The sequence below is a fragment of the Ambystoma mexicanum genome, chromosome 6q (genome assembly GCF_040938575.1).
Source record: "Ambystoma mexicanum isolate Mex_15411 chromosome 6q, UKY_AmexF1_1, whole genome shotgun sequence".
Classification (NCBI taxonomy): domain Eukaryota; kingdom Metazoa; phylum Chordata; class Amphibia; order Caudata; family Ambystomatidae; genus Ambystoma; species Ambystoma mexicanum.
Genome location: NC_090937.1, coordinates 1,470,022,394 through 1,470,050,097, shown reverse-complemented (window position 1 = coordinate 1,470,050,097; position 27,704 = coordinate 1,470,022,394). Strand labels below are relative to the sequence as shown.

The 27,704-nt window shown below is 44.9% G+C and overlaps 1 protein-coding gene across 1 annotated transcript in view; it reads left to right on the top strand.

Annotated features, from left to right (window-relative positions):
* IMMT (inner membrane mitochondrial protein) overlaps positions 1–27,704 on the top strand; it is a 946,894-nt gene that overhangs the window by 125,416 nt on the left and 793,774 nt on the right. Inside the window, exon 3 of the mRNA XM_069632176.1 lies at positions 18,196–18,385. Coding sequence (XP_069488277.1) covers positions 18,196–18,385 — 190 coding nt within the window. The remainder of the gene's footprint in view (positions 1–18,195; positions 18,386–27,704) is intronic.

The following is a 27,704-nucleotide window of genomic DNA, read 5'->3' as shown; positions in this document are numbered from 1 at the left end:
CTTTGTCCGTTGAGATTATTAGCTGGAGCGGAGTATATTCAAGCAAGTAGAATATAAGAGTATGGGAAGGAAGAGGAGGGGATGCAGAATTTCTCAGTGTACCAATACGATGAGCATGCTGTATATTAAATTGTGTCTCTGTTGGTAGATGAAGTAGGGCATGTGTTAACTTCTGCAGAAATGCGATGGGGTTCGAACCTGCACAACCCTCGGGCAGGCCTGAAATGCACAGGTTGTTGCGCCTGCTTCCATTTTCAAAATCCTCATTGTGTCTCTGGAGGTCTTTGACAGTTTTTTTTGAGCTGTGCCACCCTAGGAGAGACATCTTCCACAAGACCCAACCTTCTCTCCACCTCACCCATTCTATCTTCAAAGCTCTTCCATATATCATCCAATTGCTGAAGTTTTTGATTAGTAGTCTCGATAAAGGGCTTGAGAGCTCCAATTTCTTACAAGATAGTCCCAATAACTGGATCCGCCAAGCTGAGCGGAGGCATTGAGTCACTCTTGGGCCTTTTCAGGTTTGTTGAGGGAGGGTTTGCCTCTTTTTTGACAGATGATATTTTTTGATTGCTCTTACAAGAGGTCATTGTAGCCAGAGAAGCTTCATAAGAGACACCAAGGTTGAAAACAGGTGAATAAAAGATGTGGCAAAGGTAGAGCCAGAAGGGAGGTCCAAATAAGGGCTTGGTCACACAATGACATGGCGGACGGTAGCAAAAACAGTCAGAAGTAAGCTCGACAGATTTTAAAAAGGAACACAATTTCCAGGCTCTGAATGACCTAAGATGAAGATAAAGTCAAAATATTTTAATATAAGCAAAAATATTTGTGTATTGCCCTGACATCCTTTTTATATCCACTCCTTTTCCTTCTTTATATCAATGTAATATTCAAAAATGTTGTTTTTCCATACATCCCCTCATGCTTCTCATTCAGTGCAGATTCTGTATTCCATTCAGTTCAATGTTTAAGAAATGTCCTTGGGCAGAAAAAGAGCAACAAAATATAATGAATATATTAAAAGTTATGAAAACTTAACTTTAAAAACATAGGCTGGAAGTAGTTGAGCAGTATAATGATTCCGAATGTGGTGGCGCTGTTGTGATGTAGAGACCGACGAGGCCCAAGCCTGCACACTGCCTTCCGAACAACGCCAGAACTTTCCTCATGCGAGGCGGCCATTGACGGGAGCAGCAAGCACTCGGGAGATGACGTAATGCACTCTAGGTGCAGAATGCGAGCACGGACGTCAGCGCTTCAATGAAACACTGCCTGTGGCCAGCAGCAACGTCGCAGCGAGGAAATGTTGAGGAAAGAGGCAGGTGAGAGAGAAATGCCGTCAAATTAAAGAGGTGGGTCGGAGCGACGGTTTTAGGTGGCCATCATCCATGGCGCCAAGCCACACCCCCCTCAAGAATAAGAATTAATATTATGAATATTACAGGTCAGGATCCAGTCTAGGGTGCGTCTACGTAGGGGTTTTGACCAACTGGGAAAACTCAAGGACTTCCAGGTCCAACAACAATGAACCCGCCATGGCTTCAGTGGAGTCACAAGCCCACAAGTTAAAATAAGATTAAGCATGGAAAGCAGTTGTTCTTCAAGCAGAGAAAGAACCTGCGGGAAGGTCTATAAACTAACAGCATGGTAATATATACAATACTATTAACTTTCAGTTTAAGAATAAGATTCTCACAGCCATCCATACAAGGTGCCTGAACCATGTAGCAGTTGAGGGATTCCTTAACACACAAAGCTGCACCGCCTCCTCTTTTCTCAGTGTGGTCTGCTCTGAACAATTTGTAACCTGCTGGGGTGGAGTTGACAGCAGAAATATGTGCTGCTTCATGCAGCCAACACTGCAAATATATCAACGTTATGCTCATCAATCTAGTCCACCATTTCTGGACTGTGTAAACCGGCAGAGCGAGTATTAAAGCGAGATGGATAGCAGCCGTTTAGGGTGGCTAGAAACGTAATTATCCTTAGGTGTAATAGTGGGTTTGATGGGGAATGTCATACTGGGACAAGAAGAAAGTCTTCACAGTGGGTATAAGTTGCCTGTCTTGCTCATTAGTGGGAACAGGGCATGACATTATTTGAGTAACTGTTTGTGTGATTCCCATGCAAGAGGATGGCGTTTTATGAGAGGGCTCCAACTCGATAGGGAGCTGATCATGTCCCAACAACATATTTAATAAGTATAGCAGCATGCTTTGCCTGATGACAAGTGATCATGGCTAGAGGAAATACAAAATCTTAACAGAATGTGCAAAAATATTACACAAGCCTAATGGCAACAGGACTCCTGACACACCCAGCACACTCCTTGCACTAACCGGATGCTCAAAATTGATCTGCGACACAACTGCTTGTCCTACTTTTCTGTTTTACACTTATTGTTGTGTGTTTTCTTTTATGACACCCATGGACCATTACCAATCCTGGGCAGCACTCACTCTTGTTTATACTGTAATGGACCCCCAACTGTCAAATTGTCAAATCTGTCCGTAATCTGTTCTCTTGCAATCAAGCAATACCTAACACCTTGCTACAACTTTGAGATTAAATGAATTAATCCAAAATTCTTACTGTTTTGTTCTCCCATCCTGATTTTATTCTTTATTACTGACCTACCATACCGGATCCAGGCTTCTGTGTTTCTGTCATGATGCCTACCCTCGGGGACCCAGACCAAGTCCAGCAACCCCGGAAGCAGGCATCAAGTTATTCCAAGCAAGCCCAACAACCCCTGCTAGGGGCTATTTGGGTGCAGTCCTGGCGTCTATGGCGCCAGGCTCATATGGAGAGTCCGTCCTGGCGCCATAGGCGCCAGGCTCATAGATTTAAACTTACCTGATGCAGACCATGCTGCAAACTTACCTAATGCAGACCATGCTGCAAGAGCTCCAAGCCAAAAGCGGCTTGGAAGGGACTCCTTTACCTAGGGACTATTTTTTTTTTACTCGGGTGGGGTTGGGGAGGAATACTTACCTGGGACTACTTTGGAGGCTATTTAAACCACGCCCGAAGAGCAGCACACGCTTCGCGTTATTCTGCATCCAGCAGCGTAACGCTCACTGTGCCTGCAAGTCTGCATCCAGTCTTCTGCCATGCCCGCCTCGAGTCTGGAGCTCCTAGAAAAAGGGGAAAGAAGGAGAAAAGGTTAGAACAAGAGCAATACCTTTGATCCTTACCTGAATTCCCGATCCACTGTGCCTTCGAGCTGGAAGAAAGAAGTATGCGTGTCGCCTGCTTCAGCGCCGCGCTGAACTCACCGGCCTTCGCAGCATCTTCACTTTCCACTGCATCCTTCTGCATGTTCCCGCTGCACTCCGGCACCTAAGGGGAACACAAGAACAGCAAGGTGAGCCAAGGGAATAAACAGAAGCAATATTAGTTACCCCCCATAGACTTACCTGATTTTACCACCGGGGGAACTATTCTTCTTCACGGGTCGGCGCAGCTTCCACTTCATCCTCGCCGAACCCCGGCCCCTAAGGTGAAACAAAGGAACAAACGAGGGGAAACCTCCTCACCACAATAGACTTACCTGATTTTACCGCCGGAGGAATTATTCCCCGAGACTTCATACTTTTTCTCAGCGCCTGAATAAGGGAGAAAGCAACAGGTTACATACTGACATTATTTTATCGAACTGTGTTGGATAATACAAATCCTAACCTGAATATTACCGGTTGCCACGAGGAACTCTTCGCTAGGGTCAAGCTGCAACCTGCAAGGAATCAGACAAGAGTGAAAGTCAGACATTTGAACTCTTACGAACTACATACTTACGGCGTCTTGCCGGAAATCTGAGTCAATATTGTTCTGGAACTCACCAATTCCTTCGAGCCAGTGAAGCAACTGGTTATCTACGCGCCCCTGCGCTCAATGCAGGATGGAGAGCTCATCTTTCCAAACCATCGGAAGAATATTCCTACTGGTCCAGCAAACGAAGCTAGGTGGGCCAGTCCAGTCCGTCATCTCGGCACTACGCGTCACATTGGTGGAGACCGCAGCTGTCCAGTTCAGATAGACGCCCCTGTGGGGAGCCAGGTGAGCGTAACAGTTTCCATGAAACAAATGATTCTCAAAAATGATCTCACCAATCTCATTATGTGTGGCGATATTAATCAAGTCCTCGACTAAATGTATGTTCAAAACATCTAAAATCCACAAATCCTCAATTGTTGTCTTTCTGAGAACGGCCTAGTAGATTCTTGGAGGCTTTCTCATCCAACACAGTTTGATTACACATTTCACTCGCCTCTGCATGACACACTCTCCCACCTAGATTACATCTTCTCCTCCAAATCTTATTGACTCTTTGATCTGTCATATTATAATTTCTGATCACGCCCCTGTTTGCACTTCTTTGAACTTTGAGGACATCAAAAACCGTCGTCCAGATGGAAATTCAATAATTTTCTGTTGCAAGATCAACAGTTCATCCAATCTGTTCAATCCCACAACAATTTATTTTTGCTGAAAATCTAGATTGTGGCACTTCTGTAGTTACCAGTTGAGAGGCGTTTAAGGCTGCACTTGGAGGCCATATTATGGCTTATTCGGGTAAAAGAAATAAACTACGTGAGAAACCTCTTGATTATCTATATATCCAACTGTCCAATGCTGAAAAACATTTCTATCAAGACTCCAATGCAGCAAACCTTCGTCTGGTCATGGCCTTACGTTTACAAATTAATAATGAGCTCACTGAGTTAGATGCTGGGACTCTATTAAAATATAAGACCGTGATTTACCAGACTTCCAACAAAGCTGGGAAGTCACTCACCTCTTATCTCAAAACTAGGAAGGAAAGAACATATATATCACACATTAAAGATAAATCTGGCACCTCCCTTAATCACCCTGATATGTTAAATTGTTTTAAACAATTCTATTCAGACTTATACACTCCCAAAACCATTGTTCCTTCCGAGAATATTGATTCCTTTCTCAGCAATACAATAGACACTCTTCTCCCCAAATTGACCTTTCTAATTTGGAGGGCCATATCTTCCTGAAATCACATTTACCCAACCCTTTAATGGCACAAGTAAGACCCCCGGGCCGGGTGGTCTTTCTACTGAATTTTTTGATAGCTTGGGCCATTCCCTTACCCCTGAACTTATATTGTTCTACTCCTACTTTATCTCTCAGAAATCCTCTTCCGTCTCCTTCTTTGAAGCTCTACTCCTCTTATTCCCCAAAGCTGATAAAGATCCCACACTTCCCAGTCACTATAGATCAATCTCTTACATTAATGTTAAATGCAAGATATTTGCTAAAATTCTCACCAACGGAATTGAGTCTTCTCTTCCCGCTCTGATCAAGTCCGACCAAGGTGGTTATGTGAAGGCTCTGATCAAGCCCGACCAAGTTGGTTATGTGAAGGGACGGAACATCTCTGCAAATGCTAGATTATTGCTTGACACCTGTCATGTAGTCTCTAAGGACCAGAGAGCTAGGCGGGGCTATGCTGCATTCGTGCTTGATGCGGAAAAAGCCTTCGACCGGGTCAACTGGGACTTGGTTTCAAGCTCTCTGATGGCACGGCTGTGGCAAGCAGTTTATCTCCCTTATTAATCTTCTCTACTCCTGTCCCAAATCATCTATTAACATTAATGGGCAATCCTCCTCCTTCTTTCCCTTATTTGGAGGAACTAGACAAGGCTGCCTCCTCTCCCCTATTCTTTACATTCTCTCTTGAACCTTTGCTAGAACTCATTAGATCAGACAAACATTCCCAGTATGCCCTGTGGGAAATAGATTATTAAAATTGCTGCATATGCTGATATCCTTATCCTTATTAAGAATCCCAAACATAATCTTCCTCATCTGCTTGATAGACTTCATACATTTTCCCAAGCATCCGGCTACAAACTTAACAAAGATAAATCTGAGATTTTACCCCTCAACCTTTTGTACCAAACATGACTTGGATGTGTTTGGATTTAAATGGTCTAATGATTCGATTAAATGTTTTGCCTCTTCAGTAACTGGTACTATTCAAACATAATATGCAATTATTGTTAGACTCAGAGAATGAACCTCAATGTGTTCTCCCCTCTACCTCTCTTGGTGGGGTTGGCTTGACACCATTAAGATGATGCTGTCCCCCATTGTTTTATATTACTTACAGCTCCTCCTGGTCCTACTGTCGCCCTCATTTGTCAAATCGTTCAGCTCAATTCTTATCAATTTCTTATGGGGCTCTGGTAAATGTAAGAAGATCGATGTTGCCAAGTTAAAAGCCCCTTATGACATGGGTGGGGTTAGGTTCCCGGACTTCAAATTAGATCATTCAGCATTTCTTCTTAAACAGTCCCACTGCTGGTTTGCTCCTCCTAATTCCTCATACATTCCCTCCTGGTATGTGTTAGAAAAACATCTGGTACATCCCTGTGATATAGCTGACCTTGCATATGGATTTAATCACACTTCTGCAGCCCTGTGTTACCCCATTAAGGTCTCTATTTCTGCCCTAAAACTGTTTCTCTTCCCTCACACCAAGACCCCTTCCAAGCACCTCTCTCCGTTGCTTTGGCACAATAAATGTATTACAATTAACAATAGAGCTTTTATATTGTAAATCCTGGTTGAAAAGAGGCATCGGATTTATTCCCCATATTGTCAATGTCACTTCCATTCTCTCCTCCCAACAACTGAGAAGTTTATTTTCCATTCCTGTTTCTGACTTCAACTTTTATAATAACTTGGTCAATGCATGCCTTGGTGCACTCCATCATTTCTCGAACATCATCCTTTCGCCTGATGCCTCTAGACTTTTGCTGTTACCCATGGTTTCTGATATTAAGGCTTCAAGAATGTACAATGTTTTGACTTCTGTGATTGTTTGGCCTGTGCGCTTGACATGGGGAACATGACCTGGGCTGTGCTTTCCATGACCACACTTGGTCTCTGTTGTACACTAGGATCAGGGGCATATCTGCTTCAGCCAATATAACGCAACATCTTAATTCACAGAACATTCATTACCACCTTGAAATTATCCAAACCCCCAAAAAATGATAAATGTTGGTCATGCAGTGGTGCCCTTGCCTCCTATAAAAACATTTTTTTTTAATGTGCATAAGTTCTGGCAGGAAGTTTGGAAGTTCCTCAAACTAATTTTTTACAGTTTATGTTCCACTATACTATCTGAATATTTTTTTGATCTGTTCATTGCCCTTGCACTGAAGCTCATCACAAAGCTTTTGTTTATGAACTTTAACTCCATTGCAGATCTTAATGTTTTTTAACTTCCCTCATTAACTATGTTTAGGGCCCTACTCGTTTGGATACTAGCTTTTTTAATGTTATCATATTCCCCTTGATTACATTGTGAGTCATATTTTTCTTCATGAATAACTGCAATATTATCAATATGTATTGTTCTTAACCTCTTACAATCTCAAAGATCATTTAACACGAATACTTATTCTTATGCTTGTCCGTGGTCGGATCATTTCTTTGTGAGCTCACACTGCCCTATGCTCCTAAAGATGAACAGCAATCCCAGGAGCAAGATAACGTGCCGGGATTTGAGAAATATACTGCCCGAAGACTTTTCCGCTCTGGTATCTGAAACTCAATACCAAAGGAATCTTTGACAATACTTTAGACTTCGTAGATCACATCACTAGCTCTATCAAGGCTTCCATCGATATTCTGGCCCCAGAAAGTCAAAACTGTGAAACTAGAAACCATAAGGAAACCCTGGTCTACTTACCATATTATACAAGTCAGAAAAACAAAAAGGGCATTGGAACGTGAGTGGCGCACGTATCCTGATATTCTCACCTTGAATAAATGGAGATGCCGCTCATGCTTATAAGAAAGCTATTATTAGAGCCAAGGGAGACCACTATAATTTGCGTATTTATGAAGCCAAATCCTCTCCTAATGAACTGTTTAAAATCCTTAAGGAATTTGAAAATAATACCTCACCTTTTCCGCAGATTATCGAAGACAACACTTGATGCTGAAATATTTATTTGTTTTTGATTATAACATAACCTTTACAAAAAATTCACAAGAATATAAATTTCAATGAATTCAATCAAAGTACTTTCGAAGAAATATCAATTCACATATTATGTTGCAATACTTTTTAGTACAAGAAAGAATGAATGAACCTAACAGAATAATACAACAATACTCAAAAGTACATTTAAATAAGTCTGAGCATAATAAGCATACAAAATAAAATGAGAATGAAAACTAGCTTCATAGGTCAATAACCTAAACCCTAACGGGGACTTATTTGATCTCACTGACTAAGTGTTTCACATCTCATTTCGAAGGTTATTACACCACATAAAATAGCTATAGTAAGACTATTTACCGAAAGTCTTCATGAGACTAACTTTATTACTATATGTACATCATTATATATAATTGCAACTAGCTAAGATTCCAAAAGTCTTTTCACTCTCGATTTCCAACTGATGTCAGTTTACAGTAGTTACTCAAAAATCTGACTACAGCTATCTGCAGGAAAATCCCCTTTTCATGCTGCATTTGCCACTATAGCCTATCAAGATTTATGTATTCTATATTGGGTACATATTTTTGGAAACTCTATACACTCCCTTCTTATTGCGGTGCAATCAATGAACTGCTCCAGTTATTCAATTACACCTCCAATACCACAGAACCTACACAAAGTTCGAGAGTCATTCCCTGTCCCCCATATATCGGTAATCCCTCGAGTTGGCAACACATTAAATCTAAAACGCATGAACTCATGTCGCATTAGAGTATCTGGAAATAAGGTCAAATATGGCTCCAGGGTACCCCCACACTTGGTATAAGATACCAGCTGTCTATATAAATGGGTTTCCAGAACTTTCCCAACAGTAGTACTCCAATCCATCAACTAAAAGAGGTTCTTAACTTTTACTGGGTTGAAGATAAGGAGATCAAGCGAGACTCCTAGTTTATTCAGATGTTGCAGACATTCAGGTTTAAGGTTTAAGTAGCCAGATGTAGTACAATCACTACGATATCCATTTCCCAATAGGTCATACAGAGTACCTTTCGGGGCAGTAATTTCCTGAAAAGGGAGATCCTGCGCCATATGACAATACTTCATTTCGATGCTAAACCTAGTTCATAACGTATTGCAGCTAAAGGAACACACTTCGGTAAACATTAAAACACTGACCTTAACCCTTTAAATGCCAAGGGCGAGGTATCTCGTCCTTGACAGTGCACAAGCAGTGCCAAGGACGAGATAGCTCGTCCTTTTCGGCACCTTATTTTGAACGATCCCTGCATAGCGGAGATCGCTCAAAACTGTAATCCAACCCCTGGGCTATGTGAGGGGGAGGGCCCCCCTCACTGCCAGGGGGATGGATTACCTTCAGTTTCATGTCGGCGTGCGTAACGCACGTCGGCGTGAAACTGAAACTAAATTCCCCGCAGCTGCCATTTTCGGCTGCTGCGGGGAAGACAGAAGGTAAGAACTTCTTTGTCTGCCTTGATCTCCGGCTGTATTTCAAGCCGGAGATCGAGGCGGCATCGTTGGAAAGGGGAGATTCTCCCCTTTACAATGATACCCATTGTGTGGCATTGCTGCCCGCGGATCGGGCGCAGGGCGCGCGATCCGTGGGCAGCAATGCCACCGGATCAATACTGATCTGTTTGTGATGCAGGGAGAGGGGGGGTTGCTTACTAGGTAAGAGGCCCCCCCTCTCTCCCCTAATGCATGGGGCCACAGCGGCAGAGACCCCTGGGTGCAGATGATCACTGCCCCCAGGGGTGAAAAGGGGGGGGGGGGAATAAAATAAAATCGAGGGAAGGGGGAGGTGAGAGGGGGTTTGGGGCCCTGGGGCCCACTAGACCACTAGGGACTTGGCAAAAAGTGGTTTCCTTGGAAAGGGGAGGTTCTCCCCTTTCCAAGGACACCACATATGAGGCATTGCTGGTCACGGATCGGCGCAGAGCGCTCGATCCGTGACCAGCAACCCACTAGACCACCATGGATCCGTTTGTGAGGTGGGGGGGAAGGGGGCTGCTTCAAGTAAGCAGCCCTCTCCCCCCTCCCGGCCCACAAAGCATGGGGGCACATGCATGTGAACCCTGGGGCAGATGGCTGACCATCTGCCCCAGGGGCATGGTAAAAGGGGCATGGTAAAAAAAAAGGTGAAATGATGGGAAAAGGGGGTGGGGGAAGGGGTGGGGGGCCACTAGCCACCATGGATCTTTTACTGAATGAAAGGGGGGGTGCCCCCAACCGAATTAGAAAGGGGGCACCCCTTGTAACCCTCCCCCTATCTGCCCCCAGGGAGGGTTGCATGACGTGGGGCCCGCCATTTGGGGAGGAGGGGGTTGAGGGCCACCCCCCATTGCAGTACATCATTCGCTGCCAATTTAGGGTGGCCCGCAGCCCACCTAAAAAGCTGCCTATGAATTTGTATTATTTATTTTGTTTACCCAACTTCGCTTGGTGCAGATGGCCACATTAGTGTGGCAATCTGCCCCCAGGGCACCCAAACCCTACTGCCCCATCTATTGGGGGTCCTGCCCCCCTTTTGCGGTGGCCCTCCCCCCCCCCCACCCCAAATGGCTGGGGGGGGGACACCTCATACTGCCCTCCCTGAGCCTCCTAGGAAGGGCTGCATGATGTGCCCCCCTCCGTTCGGTGTGGGTGAAGAGAGGGCCGCCACAAATGGTGGGACAGGCCCCCCAGTGGGTGCGGCAGTAAGGTTTGGGCACCCCGGGGCCAGATTGGCACACAAATGTGCACCTCTGCACCAGGGCAAGTTTCGTAAACAAAGAAAAAATGGAAAATGGTGGAACGCTTTTTAGGGGGGGCTGTGGGGCACCCCAAAGGGTCTGGGAAGTTTCTAATGGGATGGGGGCATTGACCCCCCCCCCCCCAACCGCAATGGAGTGGGTGCCCTGTCATGCAGCCCTCCCTGGGACCAGATATCTGCTCCTAGGAACGGACGCCTGAGCCCAGGGAGGAGTGCAGGACAGCTCCCCCCCCATTATCTGCCCCTGGGGAGGGCTACATGAGATGGGCCGCCCCTCCAATTTGGCCATGTGTGGGTTCCCAGGGGTGTCCTCTTTTGGAAAATGCATGGGGTTCCCTGTTTTCCTTGCTGGCTTCGACGCCCTAGGCCCAAATCTGTAGGTTGCCCACATGAACACAATGGGCAGTGGCGAAAGGCTTGGTGTTACCAGTGGGTTACCCTTTTCCTTTTTCGCCTCCGGTAGGTGCACCCACACATATGAGGTACCGTTTTCATCGGAACACCTGTGGGAACGCGAGAAGGTAGGCCATGTGTTGTTGGCGGTGTGTTTCGGTGAGGGGCCAGAGGGAAATGTCTGAGAATTGTCTGCATTTCCAGCCAATTTCAGAGACATTTCCCTGTGTCAACTCACCGAAACACGGGTACAGTTAACCTCCTCTCCTGTAAACAGATGGAGCTAATCATTAAACCTGAGCAAATTTCAGGGGAGTTCTTTAAAAGCCAATGGTCCCTGGTGTTCCAACACACCAGGGACATCTTACCAGACGTGTTAACTATTCGGTTTTAATCCCTGAAGTTGGTAGATGGTGAATTCCTTTCCTTTAATGTGTCCGATTGGGTCCTAATACCAGGGTCTGAGTCACCACTGCTGACACTCCGGAGGTCATATCCAAATCAATGGAAAGACTCTTCTTCCCGAAGAACAGCCTCCGTTATTGTACGGGAATGAAAGGCTATCCTTACAAAGTCATATCGTTTGGGCTGCACAAAGTCAACAAGTTTTATATCTCCAGAGGAAATTAATGATAGACTCAGAATTTCATTAAACAGGGCAAACATTCTCCAATGATTTAAAGAGGGCAGACCACCATAAGAGAACTAGGATTTTCAGGATATCGTGGTGGTCTCAATTGTAGTCCTTCCCCTACATAAGCGATAATGGGGTTCCTCTTACTGTCTGATGGGATGTTCGCAAGTAGCGGATCAGTTAGAGTACTGGTAGGTACCCAATCCTCATGACCACCTGCAGTTAATATTTCAGTCTCTATAGAGTGTGGAAATGGGCTCTTATCATATCTAGTCTGCTGTTTAGAGGACTCTAAATGCGCTTTCGCCAGTGTTTTCATACCTGTAATATCTTGTACTATGGTTTCCCTAAGATTGGACTGGGGACTAGATTCCTCTGGATGTTCATCCAACAATATTTTCATGACTTTCCTTCTAACCTGTCCATCACTGTGCCCCCCCCCCCTCTTTTATATCAAGCTCTTGTCTGTCCCTGATATACATAGGCTGCTTGTCCCATCCGTCCATCACACCCCCTTACTTTCCACCCATAGAAGTAGGAGTTGTAAGAAATGTTTCCAGCCCTGGACCATTAGACTGAACACTCTCTATAACCCCCATTTGTTGGATCAGCAACAAGAAAGAATCCACTGCAATCTACCACTTGCACTGGGTGAGAGTTCCTTACAGTTCCCTTTTCAACTTTACTGCATGTCTTAGTTGGAATATCTGGGGTTACAGTAACTTGTAATGCTACTTGGAACTCATTAGCATCCTTATTATTAATCCCCACAGTTTTGTTTTTAGCTACGACATTTCCTGTAAGATCAATGATGTTTTTTTTGGGAAATAAGTTGATTAAACTACCCTTAGCATGGGTATCCCTCTATGAGTAGAGAGAAAACATCATTTGTTTCCCCTCTGTGGAACTTTAGTGACCCCTTATTCTGCAGATTTTCTTTAATGGCGTCTGTAGCCAGGCTACCCTATCCCCCTTACACAGTCTCATCCTCCCCATCCGTATCCAAGTTTGTCTCTGTATGTGGATAACAATAGCTTCTTTGATATAATTGTGCCAATTTATTCTTAGTGCCCTTATTCAAACCTTTTCCCTGGCTTCTTTTTATTTCTTTTTGCCAATGTTTTGCCCTTTTATGTTTATTGCGGGGCAACATTCCATCCCCCCCATTACATCCATTCACAAGCTCTTTTTGTATCATATCATCATCTGGGATTTTTGTTCAGTTCCCCTGGTATTTGTATGGCAGTTGTTTGTGGTGATACATTATTGTCCACAGAGACCACCTCCCTGGTGATGGGCTTTGAATCCATGTTCGTTCCAGTCGAATAACATATAACCTTCTCACTATTTACATGCGTACAATTTTGCAATTCAACTGCTGTGATTAAGTTCTTAATAATGTGTGAAGCCACAATTCGGCTAAAACTTGACTAATTGTCGTTTAATCTGACCCCTCCACCCAGTCATTACTTCGTGTTGCATCCTGGGCCAGGGTTATTTCCATTCTGCCTCTTTGCCTAAGGGGTATTGGGATAGGGCGATTAGAGAGCTTTCTGAAGCACACGAATCCAGTGACCTCTGGTGGTGGAGCCCCTGTCTCATTTACATTGCCATTACCCTGCAAGGGAGACCCAGCACATTTTGAGTTGTTCCCATCTCCAGTGTCAATCAACAATATGGATTTGTCTCCCACTCCCTGATTGAAATTCATCATTACGATGTCCATTGAAGACGGTGGAGATGGAGGGAGGGGCAGATCATGTGCCATCCTCATCATTCCTCGCACTGGCGTAAAAACGAGCCGGGCAGACAAGATATGGATTTGCGCGAGCCCCTGCCATTGTTTCCCTTCTAGTAACTGGACCCGTCCTATATGTATATTTAGCTTATTTTACGCTCTTCATCACTAACTCAGAAATGTATCTACCAAATTTCCAGAGACACACCACGGGCTGCAAATGGGCGACTATAATGCAATACAGACTTTCACATACACTTGCAGATTTAATGTACTAACATGGTGAGTATGTCTTCAGATAAATAGTTTTTACTCACAAAAGCAGTTTGTTAGCAAAATACATTACAAGGTGCAGGTATTTCTCTGCCAGTCTTGTAGAATGTATGGTTCCCCTTACCCGCATCCCTGCCAAACCGCCAAGACATTTTTTTCCACTTTCGTTACACGCATGATGCGCGCGCCCGGAGGTAATGTAGCGGCTGAGGTCCTGGGGCGGGACTGCAGGCAGGGCTGCAAACAAAGGAGAAGCAAAGTTTTACAGAGGGAACAAGAGCGCAAAGCCGACACAGCACTCGGCATAAGTCCCAAAGCACAAGTCGCAAGTCGCAAGTCCCAGAATCAATTTCTGCAGATAAGGACTCTATATTTACTTGAGAGAAAACGACAGCGGGTCCAACCAGTCATGTTTCTACGGCAGTGAGTCTTCACCATGCCGACAGCCTTCTGCCAAAAGTAGCCAAGTACAGATTGCCGCAAGGATCAGCCAAACAGCCAAGACAATTTCGTACACTTCCGGTGCTGAAATATTCAAGAGGAATTCTTGGAGAAAACATCGAGCCATCAAGCTAATGTTGCTAACCAACGCCTACTTGGCCAACAGCATAAAGACACCTACATGTAATACTTGCTCTAAATCCTGTGCTCTGTCTTCTATTCCGATATTCGACTTTCAAAGTTGTTCGGAACCTGAGGTCCGAGACTTTATTAGGAGCCTCAAGCCCACTACTTGTGCAGCGGATCCTTGCCCTACCAACATCTTGCGAGATGCCCTGGATACTATTACTCAGTGGATCACCAGAGTGATTGACATGTCCTTTTCATAAGGTATGGTGCCAGCCTCAATGAAGAATGCATGGATCATTCCTTTTTATTGAATAAGATTTCCTTGGACCCCGCTAATGCAAAAATCGGCACATTACTAATGTAATTTTTCTGACCATAATTCTTGATAGAGCTGCATATTTTCAACTGTAAAAATGTGTAGAGGCTAATAAACTCTTTGGCATCCACCAGTTTGGCTTTAGGGCTCAGCGCGGAAGTGGGACCGCCCTACTGAACACCAGGTTTAACATTTCTGTGATTGTTGAAGGTCACCCTGCATTACTTAAATTGCGGGACCTCTCTGTAGCTTTTGATCTGATCATTCACGATCGGCTAAGTGAAAGACATTGTCAACTGTTCAAAGAGGGCAGCTAACTGGATTACCTCTTTCCTAGGTCCTAGAACATCCAGGGTGACAAGCTACCTAGCTTGAAGACACTCCATTTCTTTCGTCCTGCGATGTGCCTCGGGAGTGTCATGCTTGTCTCCCATTCTATTTCCAATTCATATTGGACCACTCTTGGATCTTCTAGACGGCCTGGGTGTCCAGTATGCTAATTATGCTGATGATACCCAGGTCCTTTTCGAATTGACTGGCATCTATGAGACTGATACTAAAACTATGAACAATCTTTACCAAGAAATCAAGAACTGGATGGCCTACAATTCCTTGGCCCTGAATAACCGTAAAACTGAGCTCCTCATTTTTGACTCTGGGCCATGTCAATTGATGCTAAATTTTCTCAGTTTATCATCCTAGTCATATTATTCATGTCTCTAAACCGTGAAAACTTTGGGTGTCACTCTTGAGTCAGTTTTCTATGAAAAAGCATGTCTCCAACATTCGTTCCTCTTGCGGACATGTTATTTAACTCCTCTATCAGATGAGTCCTTATCTCAACATTAAACACTTCCTTCTTGCCACAGCGCTAATCAATTCCTGCTTGGATTATTGTAATAGCTTATTTACTGGCAGCTCTAAAGCTAATTTTAAGCATCTTCAGACTACACAGAACAGCGCTGTCAGGACGGCCTTTGGTCTTGCTAAGGGTGACCATGTTTCCAATCTTAGGAGAGAACTTCATTGGTTGGCTGTCAAGGAGAGGGTGAGATATAAGACTTTTACTTTTAAATGTCTACGCTCTGCTGCACGTTCCCATCTGGAAAAGAGAATCTTGCGTGTAAAACCTTTGAGAATACTGCACTCCAGTAACCCCTATTGCCTAACCCACCCTCGTTACCGCCTGGAGAGGTTTTGAGGTAATTGCTTCGAAGTCAGGGCTTCGCTAGAATTGAATTCCCTACCCCTCTTTATCAAATTATCTCCATCACTGACAGTTTATAAAAAAAAATCAAGACTTTTCTCTTTAATAATCTGGATTATATTTCTCCTGTTATGTGCATTTCTTCCTGCCTGACCCCACATGTTTGTTAACTTATGTGCGTTCTGAGGCCTATGGGCGTGTAGCACTCTATAAAAACTAAAAATAAATAAATGGAAATGTTTGGTAATTTGCAATTCTAAAAACATCAACCCTATTGACTGTTCACCTAAATATAGTCCTTTATCTAACACACCTTTTAGACTCGGGACTTGTTTTGAATTCCCTAAAGGTCCACCTTGCTGCCCTCTCTGTGCATACCACATCTCAGAGCAAGGTTTAATGGAGGAAGATTCCTGTGATTAAGGCTTTCATGGACTGGGTGAAAAGACGTCACCCTCCTAGTTCCAATCTAGCTCCCGATTGGGACTTGAGTGTTCTCACAAGATTAATAGGAACCTCCCTTTGAACCAATGCATGAGGCTACTCTTAAAGCCCTTACCTAAATGACTGCCTTCTTGGTGGCCATTACCTCTGTAAGGAGTGTTCATGAACTGCAGGCTCTCAGTTCCAGACCCATTTGTGACTATTCACAAAGATGAGCACAGACACACCCTTGTTTTGCACCTAAATTCATCTTGAGATTCCATGTGAACCAATCAATCCAACTTCCTACTTTCTTGCAGAACCCCATAAACGCACCTGATGGAAGCCTCCATACACTAGATGTTAGGAGAGCGGTTGTATGCTACCTTGAAAAGATTAACCTCTGTGAAAGAGAGACACATTCTTTGTCTCTGTGGCAGCTGGTAGAGTAGGGATCCTATCTTTCAATCTGCTATTTGTAAATGGATTGTCAAATGCATCACACGGTTTCTCTCTTGCCAAGAGAAACTTACCCTTTATGCCTAGAACTCACTCTACACTGGGCAAAGGGGCTACCACAGCATTCACTACAAATTCTAGATTCTACCTGCAAAGGAGCTACTTGGAGTTCTGTTCATGCCTTCACCCAACACTAATGCTTAGACACATTCTGAGTCTGATTCTCAGGTGGGACACGCGATGCTAAGATATCATTTTGCTAGTCTGTGCACAGCATGTGATTCTAAGCAGATTCAAACGCATCAGAAGACATACATTACTCACCGTAATTGTGTTTCTGATGATTATATCTGCTTAGATTCACATGCGTCCACCCTTGCTCCCCTCTTGGAGTAGAAGGAACATGGACATTGTACACCTTCTTCTGTACTCGAGCTTGTGTGAGGGTCCCTCACGGCAGAACAAACAACCGGTGGGACCTCAACACGGGTAGGATTTTGGGTACACTACATGTCACGTTTGGTATAGTGTGGGTCTCCCCAATGTCGCCATCCGTTTTCAATCTTTGAAAAAAAGATGCAATGCTCCGCGGTTTAAACGAGATATTGGACTATATGCACAGCATGTGAATCTAAGCAGATGCATTATTCACTGTAATCGTATTTCTGATGATTGGATGTCATATAGGCTTTTCCTACCCTTCGATGGGAGGAAGATGGTCAACATAGGCAGCAATACAAAAAGTAAGGGCTTAACAGTAAGGGTAGCCATTTGGCCATTGGAGGTGCCAAAAAAACATGCTTACAGTAGTGCACCAGTAAATGATATAAAGACACTTTGCCACCAGCCTGTCCATAACACACTGTAAAAATGAGAAACATACAGTCGAGAAAAAGGAATGGTGGATGGGGGCCCGCTTGCTGATCTCCCTAAGAAAGGCAATAGTGCTACACAAAAATGTAAAATGGGGAGGCAGTCTTGTTGGTACCCCTGGGACTATGAAGTACTTATGCAAGTAAGTTACAGTGGCAAATGGTTTTGGAAACCTATTTCACCTTCTAATAGGGGTCGAGGAAAACTAAGAACCATCAAAGGTTTCAAAGGCTAAAAAGCATCAAAAAGGGAATTATTTCCTCATGGTCTGAGCATGTTTCAAAGTAGTAATTTAAGAATTGGGGCCATACCGTCTTGAAGGGGCAGTTCCTAGTCACAAAAGTCAATAAGTAAAATCTCCAATAGTTGCTATAGGCTAGCATATTATATTATGATATGCAGTGTCAAATTTGTATGCAATAAATTCAAGCAAATGTAATTAAAGCAAGTGCTAATTTCCTTTTTTTAAATCTTTCTATTTGAAATACTTTTTCATGTGCGGCTCATTTTTTAAACGTATTTATTCATTTCTTTCAGTGTTACAGCGGGGAAAATTGTCACAGGAACTCTCTTGTTTCTGGGTGGAGGAGTTGGTGGTACTGTTCTCTATGCTAAATTGGACCCACGTTTTCGACACAATATTGAGCAATCTTTCCCCTACTCGGACCAACTGTTTCAGTTGATACTGGGTGCTGCACCTTATAATATGCCTGCTCCAAAGAAACCAGTAAGTTTTAACTTATTCTTTTTTGGACCGTTTACCAATCGTATTTTCAACCAGTGCTGTTGTATTGCCAATTTTAAAGTACAAAATGAAAATGACAGATTACTGTTATATGACTTCAAAACGGTAAAAATAAATTGCTAGAAATTCTTTGTGTGTTTTTCACAAGTTAGTCCTGTAACCCAGTATTCAGTTATGGAGCAGTCCGTTTTGTTAGCGATGGATTCGTTAAATGCTTTGAAGAATCTAGCTAGCTAAGAAGACTGAAGTGGAAAAGTGTAGGAGGGCAATCCAATAATGGCAGCAAACAGATCAAAGTAGACCAGTATGGAGTCAACAGGGCAACTATGGTGCAAGATCTGATGCAGTAATCGGGAACAGTTGGCTCTTATAGATTATAGGGTGACTGCATTGTTCTGCTTGGATGCAGTCACCATCCTTGCCGTTCTGTTCCTTGCTCAAGTCCATTCCAGTTTTAAATCTCTGGGCTGATGCACTTTTCCTGATTTTGTCCACATTTTATAAAGGCTGAAATGAGCAAGTCCATCTGTGTATTTTTGTTTCTAAAATGTCTTTATTAAAGCCCTTGGTAGCATAACATACATATACATTATACACATGGCCTAGTAACAGTCTGAGCCAGCATGTCTAGGTACATATCACGGCAGGAATGAGAAGTTGAACACATTAACTAAAGTGGCCACTGAAACACACACAAGTAAAACCAGAAGGATGCAGATATGACCTGGTGAAGGTTTTACAGGATCGAATGCGCCGTGGAGGGTGAGTGGATACCAGTTTGTATTTTAGACTACTCGGGGTCTTGTTGTGTCTGCAAGAGGAGGCACCGGAAGGGCTGCCATATATCTCTCGGGCAGATTCCCACTGGTTGCATGGATGCTCCTTGGTCTTCTGCATCATCGACCCAGGTGACAGCCCACAGCCACTGCCGGGATGAGGGAACTGTGGGCTTACGCCAGTGTAACAGTAGGCATTTCCTCGCCAGTAGTAGACATATACTGACCAGTTTCCGCTTGGGGCCCGTTAAATCTTCAATTGCATGAAACAAACGGCACATGGGAGTGGCCTGTGGCCTTGAGTCTGCTGTCACCTCTTCTGAAAGCACAGCACAGACCTCCTCCCAGAACTCCACACCATGTGAAAATAGCCAGCATTACTATCTCTGCATCTGGGGCAGCAGCCTGTATGTGTATGAGAAAAATGTTGTAATTGGGCGTAGTGGTATCTATGCAAAACTAAACTCAAGCGAGGGTTGTGGGAAACCTCACTGGTTTTGCAACCCATATCACCCTTCTGCTTCCCCAAAGCCTCATCGATTAAAAAATTCATATCCCTCTCCCATTTGGACTGGAGTGCAGTTGGAGGCAATGGAGTCTGCTCCTGAATCATGCTATAAAGCGCAGAAAAAATTCTGCGGGTTCCGTGTGAAGTCATGACCTACCCTAATAAGGGATCATTGCCCGCCTCGACCGGAAATTCCATCCATATCACTTTAAAAGCCCTACGCAGGCCTATATACCGCAGTCACTGCATGGATTGATGTTTTGCAACAACTGAGATATCAGTTTAAAAAAAGGTATAGTTTAAAAAAAAAAACCCTGTGACCACTGCTCTATCGTAGCAACATCGGCCCTGGGAAGGGCGGCACACAGTTCGATAAGGGGAGATCACGATAGTAGGGATAGGTTACCCCCCATGAGATTCCAAAGTTTCCGCCAACCTAGAGCAGTTGCACTCACCGGGTTAAATAGGTTTGGGCCAGCAAACCAGGGAGGAAGCACCAAAGACCTGATGTTCCATCGCTGAGTATTTCTTAAGCTTAAGGACGGGATGCATCATGCGCAAACCAATACACTGCATACTGAGCCTGTACTGCCAACCAGTACAGGCCAAAATCAGGAGCTGCAAACTCCCTAGCGTGCATCAGGTAAAGCCAGAGTGTCCCACTTAAGTTGCACTGCTCCCGAGTGTCACACAAATGTTTTGATACTGGTGTCTAACGCCTTAAAGAATCCTGCCCCAGACCACCGTTGTATATCTTGAAAAAAGTAGAGTAGTTGGGGAAGAATGCTTATTTTGATCAGGGATATTCTGCCTACAATAGACAATGGCAGTCACGCTCATGCCGAAGCCTGGGTGCGAGGGTCGTCGTGCATTCTGTGTAGTTTTATGTTCGCAAAAGTGGTTCGCTGCCACGTCCCCACTATCCCCAAGTATCTCGTCTCTGTTGGGGCGCCAGTGAAACCGAGCAGATCGTGTGGTTTGGTCATCAGCCTCGGTTGGGAGGAAAATCTGACTTTGTGCAGTTAACCCGAACACGAGGACATTGCACATAATCGGGGCCAGGTGAAACTCCAGGGTCCCTAGCATTCATTATATAGCATTGTCTACATAGAGGGATATCATTTCTGGCTGCCAAGACATCTGGATACCACTTTGTTTATCTGATATCTCCCAAAGGTCCTATGGCTATGATGTATAGCAAGTGGGATGGGTGGCAACCCTCTCGCCTACTCTTGGCAATAGGTAGTGGGGCTCAGAACATACCATTTAAGTGGACTCTAACAAATTGAGACGTGTACAGGAGCCACACCACCGGCATGAAAGTAGGGCCAAATTTGTATTTATCAAGGGTTGCATACATACATTGCCATGAGACTGAGTCAAAGGCCTTTTCAATGTTGAGGGTGGCCGCTACTGCCTGGGCATCTGATGGATCTATACCAGAATCTTAAAGAGCCAATGTAAATTAAGCGCGTCGATCGTTGAGATATAAATCCTGCCTGATGCGGTTTAATTGTATATGGAATAAGCAAACACATAGCTAATATCTTGGCAAATATTTTAAGATCTGAATTTATCAATGAAAGAGGTTGGTATTACCTGCATTCCTCCGCCAGCTTGTTGAGTTTCAGGAGCACGGTGATGATCGCCTTCGTGTTGGTTGTGGGAAGCCTCTGCAGCTTTAGGGCCTCCACCGACACCTTATGGAGGTAGAGAACCAAGAAGGCCTTAAAGTGATTGTAAATGTTGGTGGTAAGGCGTCGGGCCAGGGGATTTCCCTGTAGGCAGAGCATCAATTGCATGAGCAATTTACTCCTGGGAGATGGGCAGATCGAGTTAAGTCGAGGCCTCCAGGGTCAGATGGGCTAGAGGAAGATCATCCAAAAAAAACTAGCGCTGTCCGCAGATGAACAGGCATCTTTATTTGCATATAGTTTGGCGTGAAAGGAATCAAATACCTTGATGTCAGAGAGCATATGCACTAAGTTTCCTGCCCTATTTTTAATGAGTGGGATACTGCTGCCTCCATTCGCCTGGCGGGCTATATGAGCTACAAGCTGGCCAGGACGCTCACACTCGCCATACTGTCTAGCAGTAGCCGGGGTGCCTATGAATTTCAGTTCCCTTTCAGCGTGGGCCCTGAAAGTGTCCGAGGCTTCATTAACCTGTGAGAGCGTGGCCGTGGGGGATGGAGCAGCGTATTGTTGTAAACGGCAAAGAGCCTCTTCGCTGTCCTTGACGTATCTCTTGATAGTCATGAGAACCCCAAACTCAGTGGTCATTGTTATCCCACAATGTAGCCATATCGGCCACCAAGCCTTCATTTGTCGAAGTACAATTGGACATGATCCCGGAGGTTGGTTTAAAAAACGGCATCTGGGAGTACTTGAGATTTAAAGCAGTAGTTGGGCACTGTTTTAGGGAGTCCGCACATCTGGAGAGTAACTAGGATGCGGAGTGGTCTGAGAATGTCCTAGGTAGAATGCTCACACTGGCGAGACCACCAAGCAGGACACCAGATGGGATCATCGGGCCAATACGAGAGTACGAGTCCTGCACCATAGAGTAGAATGTATACCCACGGTCTCGAGGGTGAAGGACCCTCTCCACATCCACCATATGTAGGTCGGTCACCCTCCCCGCCCCTCTCAAATCGCTCTGGAAGCTCTTGTAAATATTCTTGAGCTTCCACCGGATCTATCTAGGTTTGTATCTAGAATGGTATTGAAGTCTCCACCCCCACAATATAAGTATCAGCGGGTAGAGCGCAATCCCATCTAAAAATTCAGCATAAAAGTCTGGATCATCCAAGTTGGCACTATATAAATTCTTTCATCGACTGATTTAGTGTCATTGCTCTCCAGTATCCGCAAACCATCACATGTCCATATCCTTTTGGTTCATCCAGATCCCACTGTCTGCTCCTGGTCTCCTCCTGCTCAGGTGAGGGGCATATATTCACCGCCCTTACTTATTTCTTTCTGGGAATAAGTCTTTTGTTCGAGATAGCTATAACCTGCCTAACCCAAAGATGGTGCCTGGATGGCCTTCACACACTAACCCCAGCCGTCCAAAAGTGCTGAGCTGGAGGATTTACTACACACTCCTCTTCCTAGGTTGTCAGGGCAGTGTTACTAAATCCAGAAGTCTGGGGAATACCCTCCACCATAGTTCGCTGAGATTGAAAGAAAAATAAAAAAAACTCGCACATCTAAAGACTGACAAATTAAAGGCATCGTAAAACTGGGCAGGGACCCTCAGGCAACTGAGATGCCCCATTTATTTCACCCATCACGGGTGAAATAAATGGGGCATCTCTTTTAACTTTTAATTATTTATCTTTTGCTGTGGGTGTCCCTGTTGACACAAATTATTAAAACACGAATGTGTCTGGAAAAGCATAACTTGCAATGAAAACTAGCAGGCAAAAGATTTTTTTTTTTTTTTTGCACACAGAAACGTATATACACAATGACACATTTATTACAGGATTGCTTCCTGCACCACATTCTGAATTAATATACATTGAGAATGTACAGGTAGCTAATGCCACAAGTACTTTTTGGGAGTTTTGTCAGTTTAGAAAAGTTTGTCTGTGGAACGTGAGAAAGGGAAAGTTTGCTTGTGGTTATAGTGACCAATGTGATGAAGTTTCCCTGCGGGACTTCTATCTAGTAGCCATGAGCCAAGAAACTCTGGCAGCTGGCTTCTCGGATAAATTAATAATGGGTAAATAAATTTCCCATAAAGCACCGGAGAAACAAAACCGAAACCCGGACTGGATCTGGAAAGCGGAATTAAGGGCTACGAAAACGGTAAACCTGGAAAACCATCCAATCCCTTGCTTTAAGACGGAGCAGTCGCAAGAAAACCGGACACCAAACCCAAATATCAAGATCACACAAACCAACCACCCTCGGGGGCGGTGGGGGGGGCGGGGAGAGGGGGACTACATCTCCCACAATACCCTCTCTCCCATTTGAAAACCCAGTACGGATCAGGAATGTTAATTTGTCCCTACAAAGCACAGGGAAGCCCTAACAAAACCTTTCACGGACAGGGAGACACTAGGAAAAGCCCTTAACCCCCTGCCCAAAAGCAGCACAGCATGAGGTCTGTCACACAAGTTGCCTCCTCAGCTTCTGACTGCATGCAGAATTTCAAAATGGATACCAGGGTTTTTATAGTGTCAGCCCAAGCCTCAATCTGAATAGCATAAAGCAAGAGACACCTGCCTATCCCCACACTCACTACCTTTAAACTCACAGCTGCAGACTATCAGCCCTAATTCCAATAAGGGCAGGGGGAGTGTTGCTATAGAAGTCCAGCAGCCCAGTCTAGTGGGGGAGTTGACTGGAGAAGGTGGCTCCTGTTTGGAGAAGGTTGGAAAAGAGACTGATACAGAGGGTCAGTGCCTTGGAGATTTTGTAGACTGGAGACAGGACTCTGCCAGAGGAGAGAAGCTGCAGGAGGGGCAAAAAGGTGATCCTCATAGAAGAGAAGTGGTGATATTTAAAGGTGAGCGAAAAGGGGTAAAGAGGTGCTTCTCCGCCAGTTCACAAAATAGGGCAAAGGGGGAGGCAAACCCAAAAGGGTATTGTAGGCCAGTATTTGAAGTAGAGGAAAAGAAGTTTGAGGCGGACCCAGGAGGGGCTTGTAACCCAGTACTCGAAATAGAGCACAGAAGGAAAACCCAGAGTGGATTCTAAGTTAACATTGGTAACGGAAGCAAACCGGGAAGAAGTAAACCCAAGAGAGGGTTGGAAATCCGTAGTACGAACACAGAGGGCAGAAAGGGGGAATAAAACCCCAGAATATAGTTTGAGGAGAAATGGCAACAAAACAAAAGGAGCAAATACAACTTTAAGTGGAGTTGAAGGATGGAATAATATTCGAAGGTTGGTGAGAGAAATACACGGTGGCACTGACAAAAAGCCAAAGTAGTAGTAGGGAGATGCTGAGAAATCTGTAACTGGACCTCCACCATTGACTCCTCCTTCACTCGACCGTGCCACTCGTCTGCTCCAGACGTTACATTGGCTGTACATACACTATTTCACTACACCAGGTACCTCTGTGCCTTTTTTTCCATGTGCTCGGCACGCTGCTTTTTGAAACGTTCTTGTGAGATTGTGATTCAAGACGGTTATCCAACTGAACAGAAATAGAATGTGCGATACATTTCAATCGTTTTTTCTTGTTTTCTACATTGAATCTCTAATCTCTTTATTATGTTTCCTTTATGATTGTTCTGTATGTCTTCATTTTTTTCTTAACGTGTGTCATTGACCAGCAATATGCGGCTACATTGAATCATTAAAAATGTTATAAAAAAATTCATTTTTTGCTTCGTCACCCTCCTTTCTTATTTTTGTAGTATTCATGCTGGTCATAGAGCATGGCAAGGATGTGGCATGCCAAGCACAACAGTCTGGCCTGAACACTGTAGTCCTGCGTAGGCCGTGCAATGGGAACATTCACTTTGTTAAGGAGGTCCGCCTACCGTCGTAGCTCTGGATTTTCACCTAATGTCTGAGCCAAGCTTCTGGACATAGCTTTTGAGGGATCCTTGGAGAAGTTCAAGGACTCTAAATTGGCTGCCAAGTCACTTGGCCTAGCTGTGAAGCAACCTTTCGGTTTCTGCTCTAGGGGTAGATGCTACAGGTGGTATGTTCAGTTTGGAACAAGGGCACATCTCCTGCGAGCCATGTAAGAGCAGAGGGGTTTGTTGCGTCCTGGATGCAGCAGAGTGGCAAGCAGACTGATAGTGATGCGCCCACTAAGCTGCTTTGAGTTCTGCCCACATGTTTCCCGAGTTGAAGGGAGAATTTCCGAGCACTTGGTCAGGTGGAAAGAGATGACCTTGGACGCCTGGGCCTTACAGCTCGTCGAATAGGTGGTACAGCCCGCCATTCTTGAGGGAACCTCCGGACAGACCACCCCCTTCAACAACTGGAACAGGAGCTCCAGGATGAACTGAGAGTGCTATTATTGAAGGGTGCTGTGGAAGAGGTGCCACCTGAGCAGAGAGTCAGACTGGTACTCTAGTTATTTTCTGGTACCCAAGAAAGGTGGAGAACTGTCCCATCCTGGACCTGAGGGCCTTGAACAAGTTCCTGAGGAAAGACCAGTCCAGTATGGTGACGTTGAAAAAGAAATTCAAGGACTGGTTGGTGTTGCCGGACCTTCATGACACTTATTTTCATGTGCTAATTAATAAAAGGCAAATGAGATTTGTCATCTGGGACACTCATCATTTGAAGGTGCTTCCCTTTTGCTGAACTTCCGCACCAAGGGTTTTCAACAAGCTGATGTCAGTGGTGGCGGCGCACCACAGAAAATCTGGCGTTCACGTTTTCCCATACCTGGAGGACTCGCTGATCCAAGGAAGGTCTCTGGAGCAGGTATCGACCCAGCTCAAGGAAAACTGCTCTCTGCTTCACGGTTGGGCTTCTCCCTGAATTTCCAGAAGTCCAACATCACTCCAACGCACAAGCGCCACTTCGTCCGAGCAGTCCTGGATACATGAGTGGGCAAGGACCCCAGCCCCCACAAAAAAAGTCTCCAGGGTTGAGCTCTTCCAAAGCCGCAACAGTCTACCATCAGCTTCCTTCCTCCGTATCTTATGCCTCATGGCTTCCTTCATTTGTATGGTGCCACAGGCCAGACTACCAATGCCATCCCTGCAGTGGCTTTTGAGGGAAACAAGGTTCCCAGTCCTTCGATACACTGAATGACATTCTCAAGGTGTCGTTGATGACCAGAGACCTCTCATGGTGGGCAGCAGGAAGAACATGAAGACAGGGGAACCCTTTTGGCTTCTGTGGCCACAAGCCCAGATAGTCACAAATGCGTCCTTGGAGGGTTGTGGTGCTCACTGCGGGGATCCTCATGTGAACAGCCTTTGATCATCAATAGAATGCTGGTGGCACATCGACATGCTGGAGTTGTGGGTGATCAGGTTGGCCATGAAAGCCGTTGATCCCTCCCTCGAGGCGAAACACACCCTCATTGTGATGCACGACACAGTGGCCATGCACTACCTCGACGAACAGGGGGAGGGGGTGGTGTTTGAGGAAGTGTGCCAGGAAGTCCTTGAGATCTTCCCCAGTGGATCTCTTTGCTACAAGGACCAATACAAAGTGCAGACAGTTTTGTGCTAGGGAATTACCAGCAAAGGTTGCACTGGGTGGAGTGGGTCTTCAGTCCCCACTGTGTTTTCCCTCCGATACTCTTCATCCGTAGGTTCTCGGAAGATTTCAAGCCACCATGATCTTGATCTCGCCGTATTGTGCAAGGAGAACCTGGTACTCGGAACTCCTTCACTTGACCATCTGTCCACCTCTGTTTGCCTCGACGGCTGGACCTCCTAGCTCAGTCGGACGGTCAGGTGTTTCACCCGGAAGCCCTCAATCTGCATGCGTGGCTCTTGAGAGGAAGAAGTGGGATTACTGGGATCTCTCAGAACAGGGACTTGAGCTGCTACTGGCTGCATGTACACCCTCTACGAGATCTTTATGCGTGCAGGTGGAGAAGATTGGAGGCGTGGTGTAGGAAACGCAGGCTAGACCGCATCGCTTGTTCTACCACTAAAGTGATGGAGTTCCTTCTGTCACTGGCCTCGGTAGTCCTTCAGATATGCACAGCCAAGAGCTATTTGGTGGCTTTGTCTGTTGAAGTCTACGGATCAAGGATCCTTTAAGATCCGGTTAATGACCCTATTACTGAAAGGCCTTGTAAATGTGTTTCCACCCATTCAGTTTTTTATTACGGACTGGGAACCAAACTTTTGACATTCTTGATGGCGGCTCAGTTTGAGCCTGTTCAATTGTCCCATCAGGCTACTTGACCTGAACACTGCTTTCCTGGTGGCAATCACGCCAGCAAGATGTAAGTGAGCTGCAGGCCCTATCTTGCAAGCTACCTTTCCTATGATTTTTTTATTTTTTTATTTTATTTTTATTAAAAGATGAAGTCAAAAATGTATAAACAATAATAACATAGTTTTCGCATAATT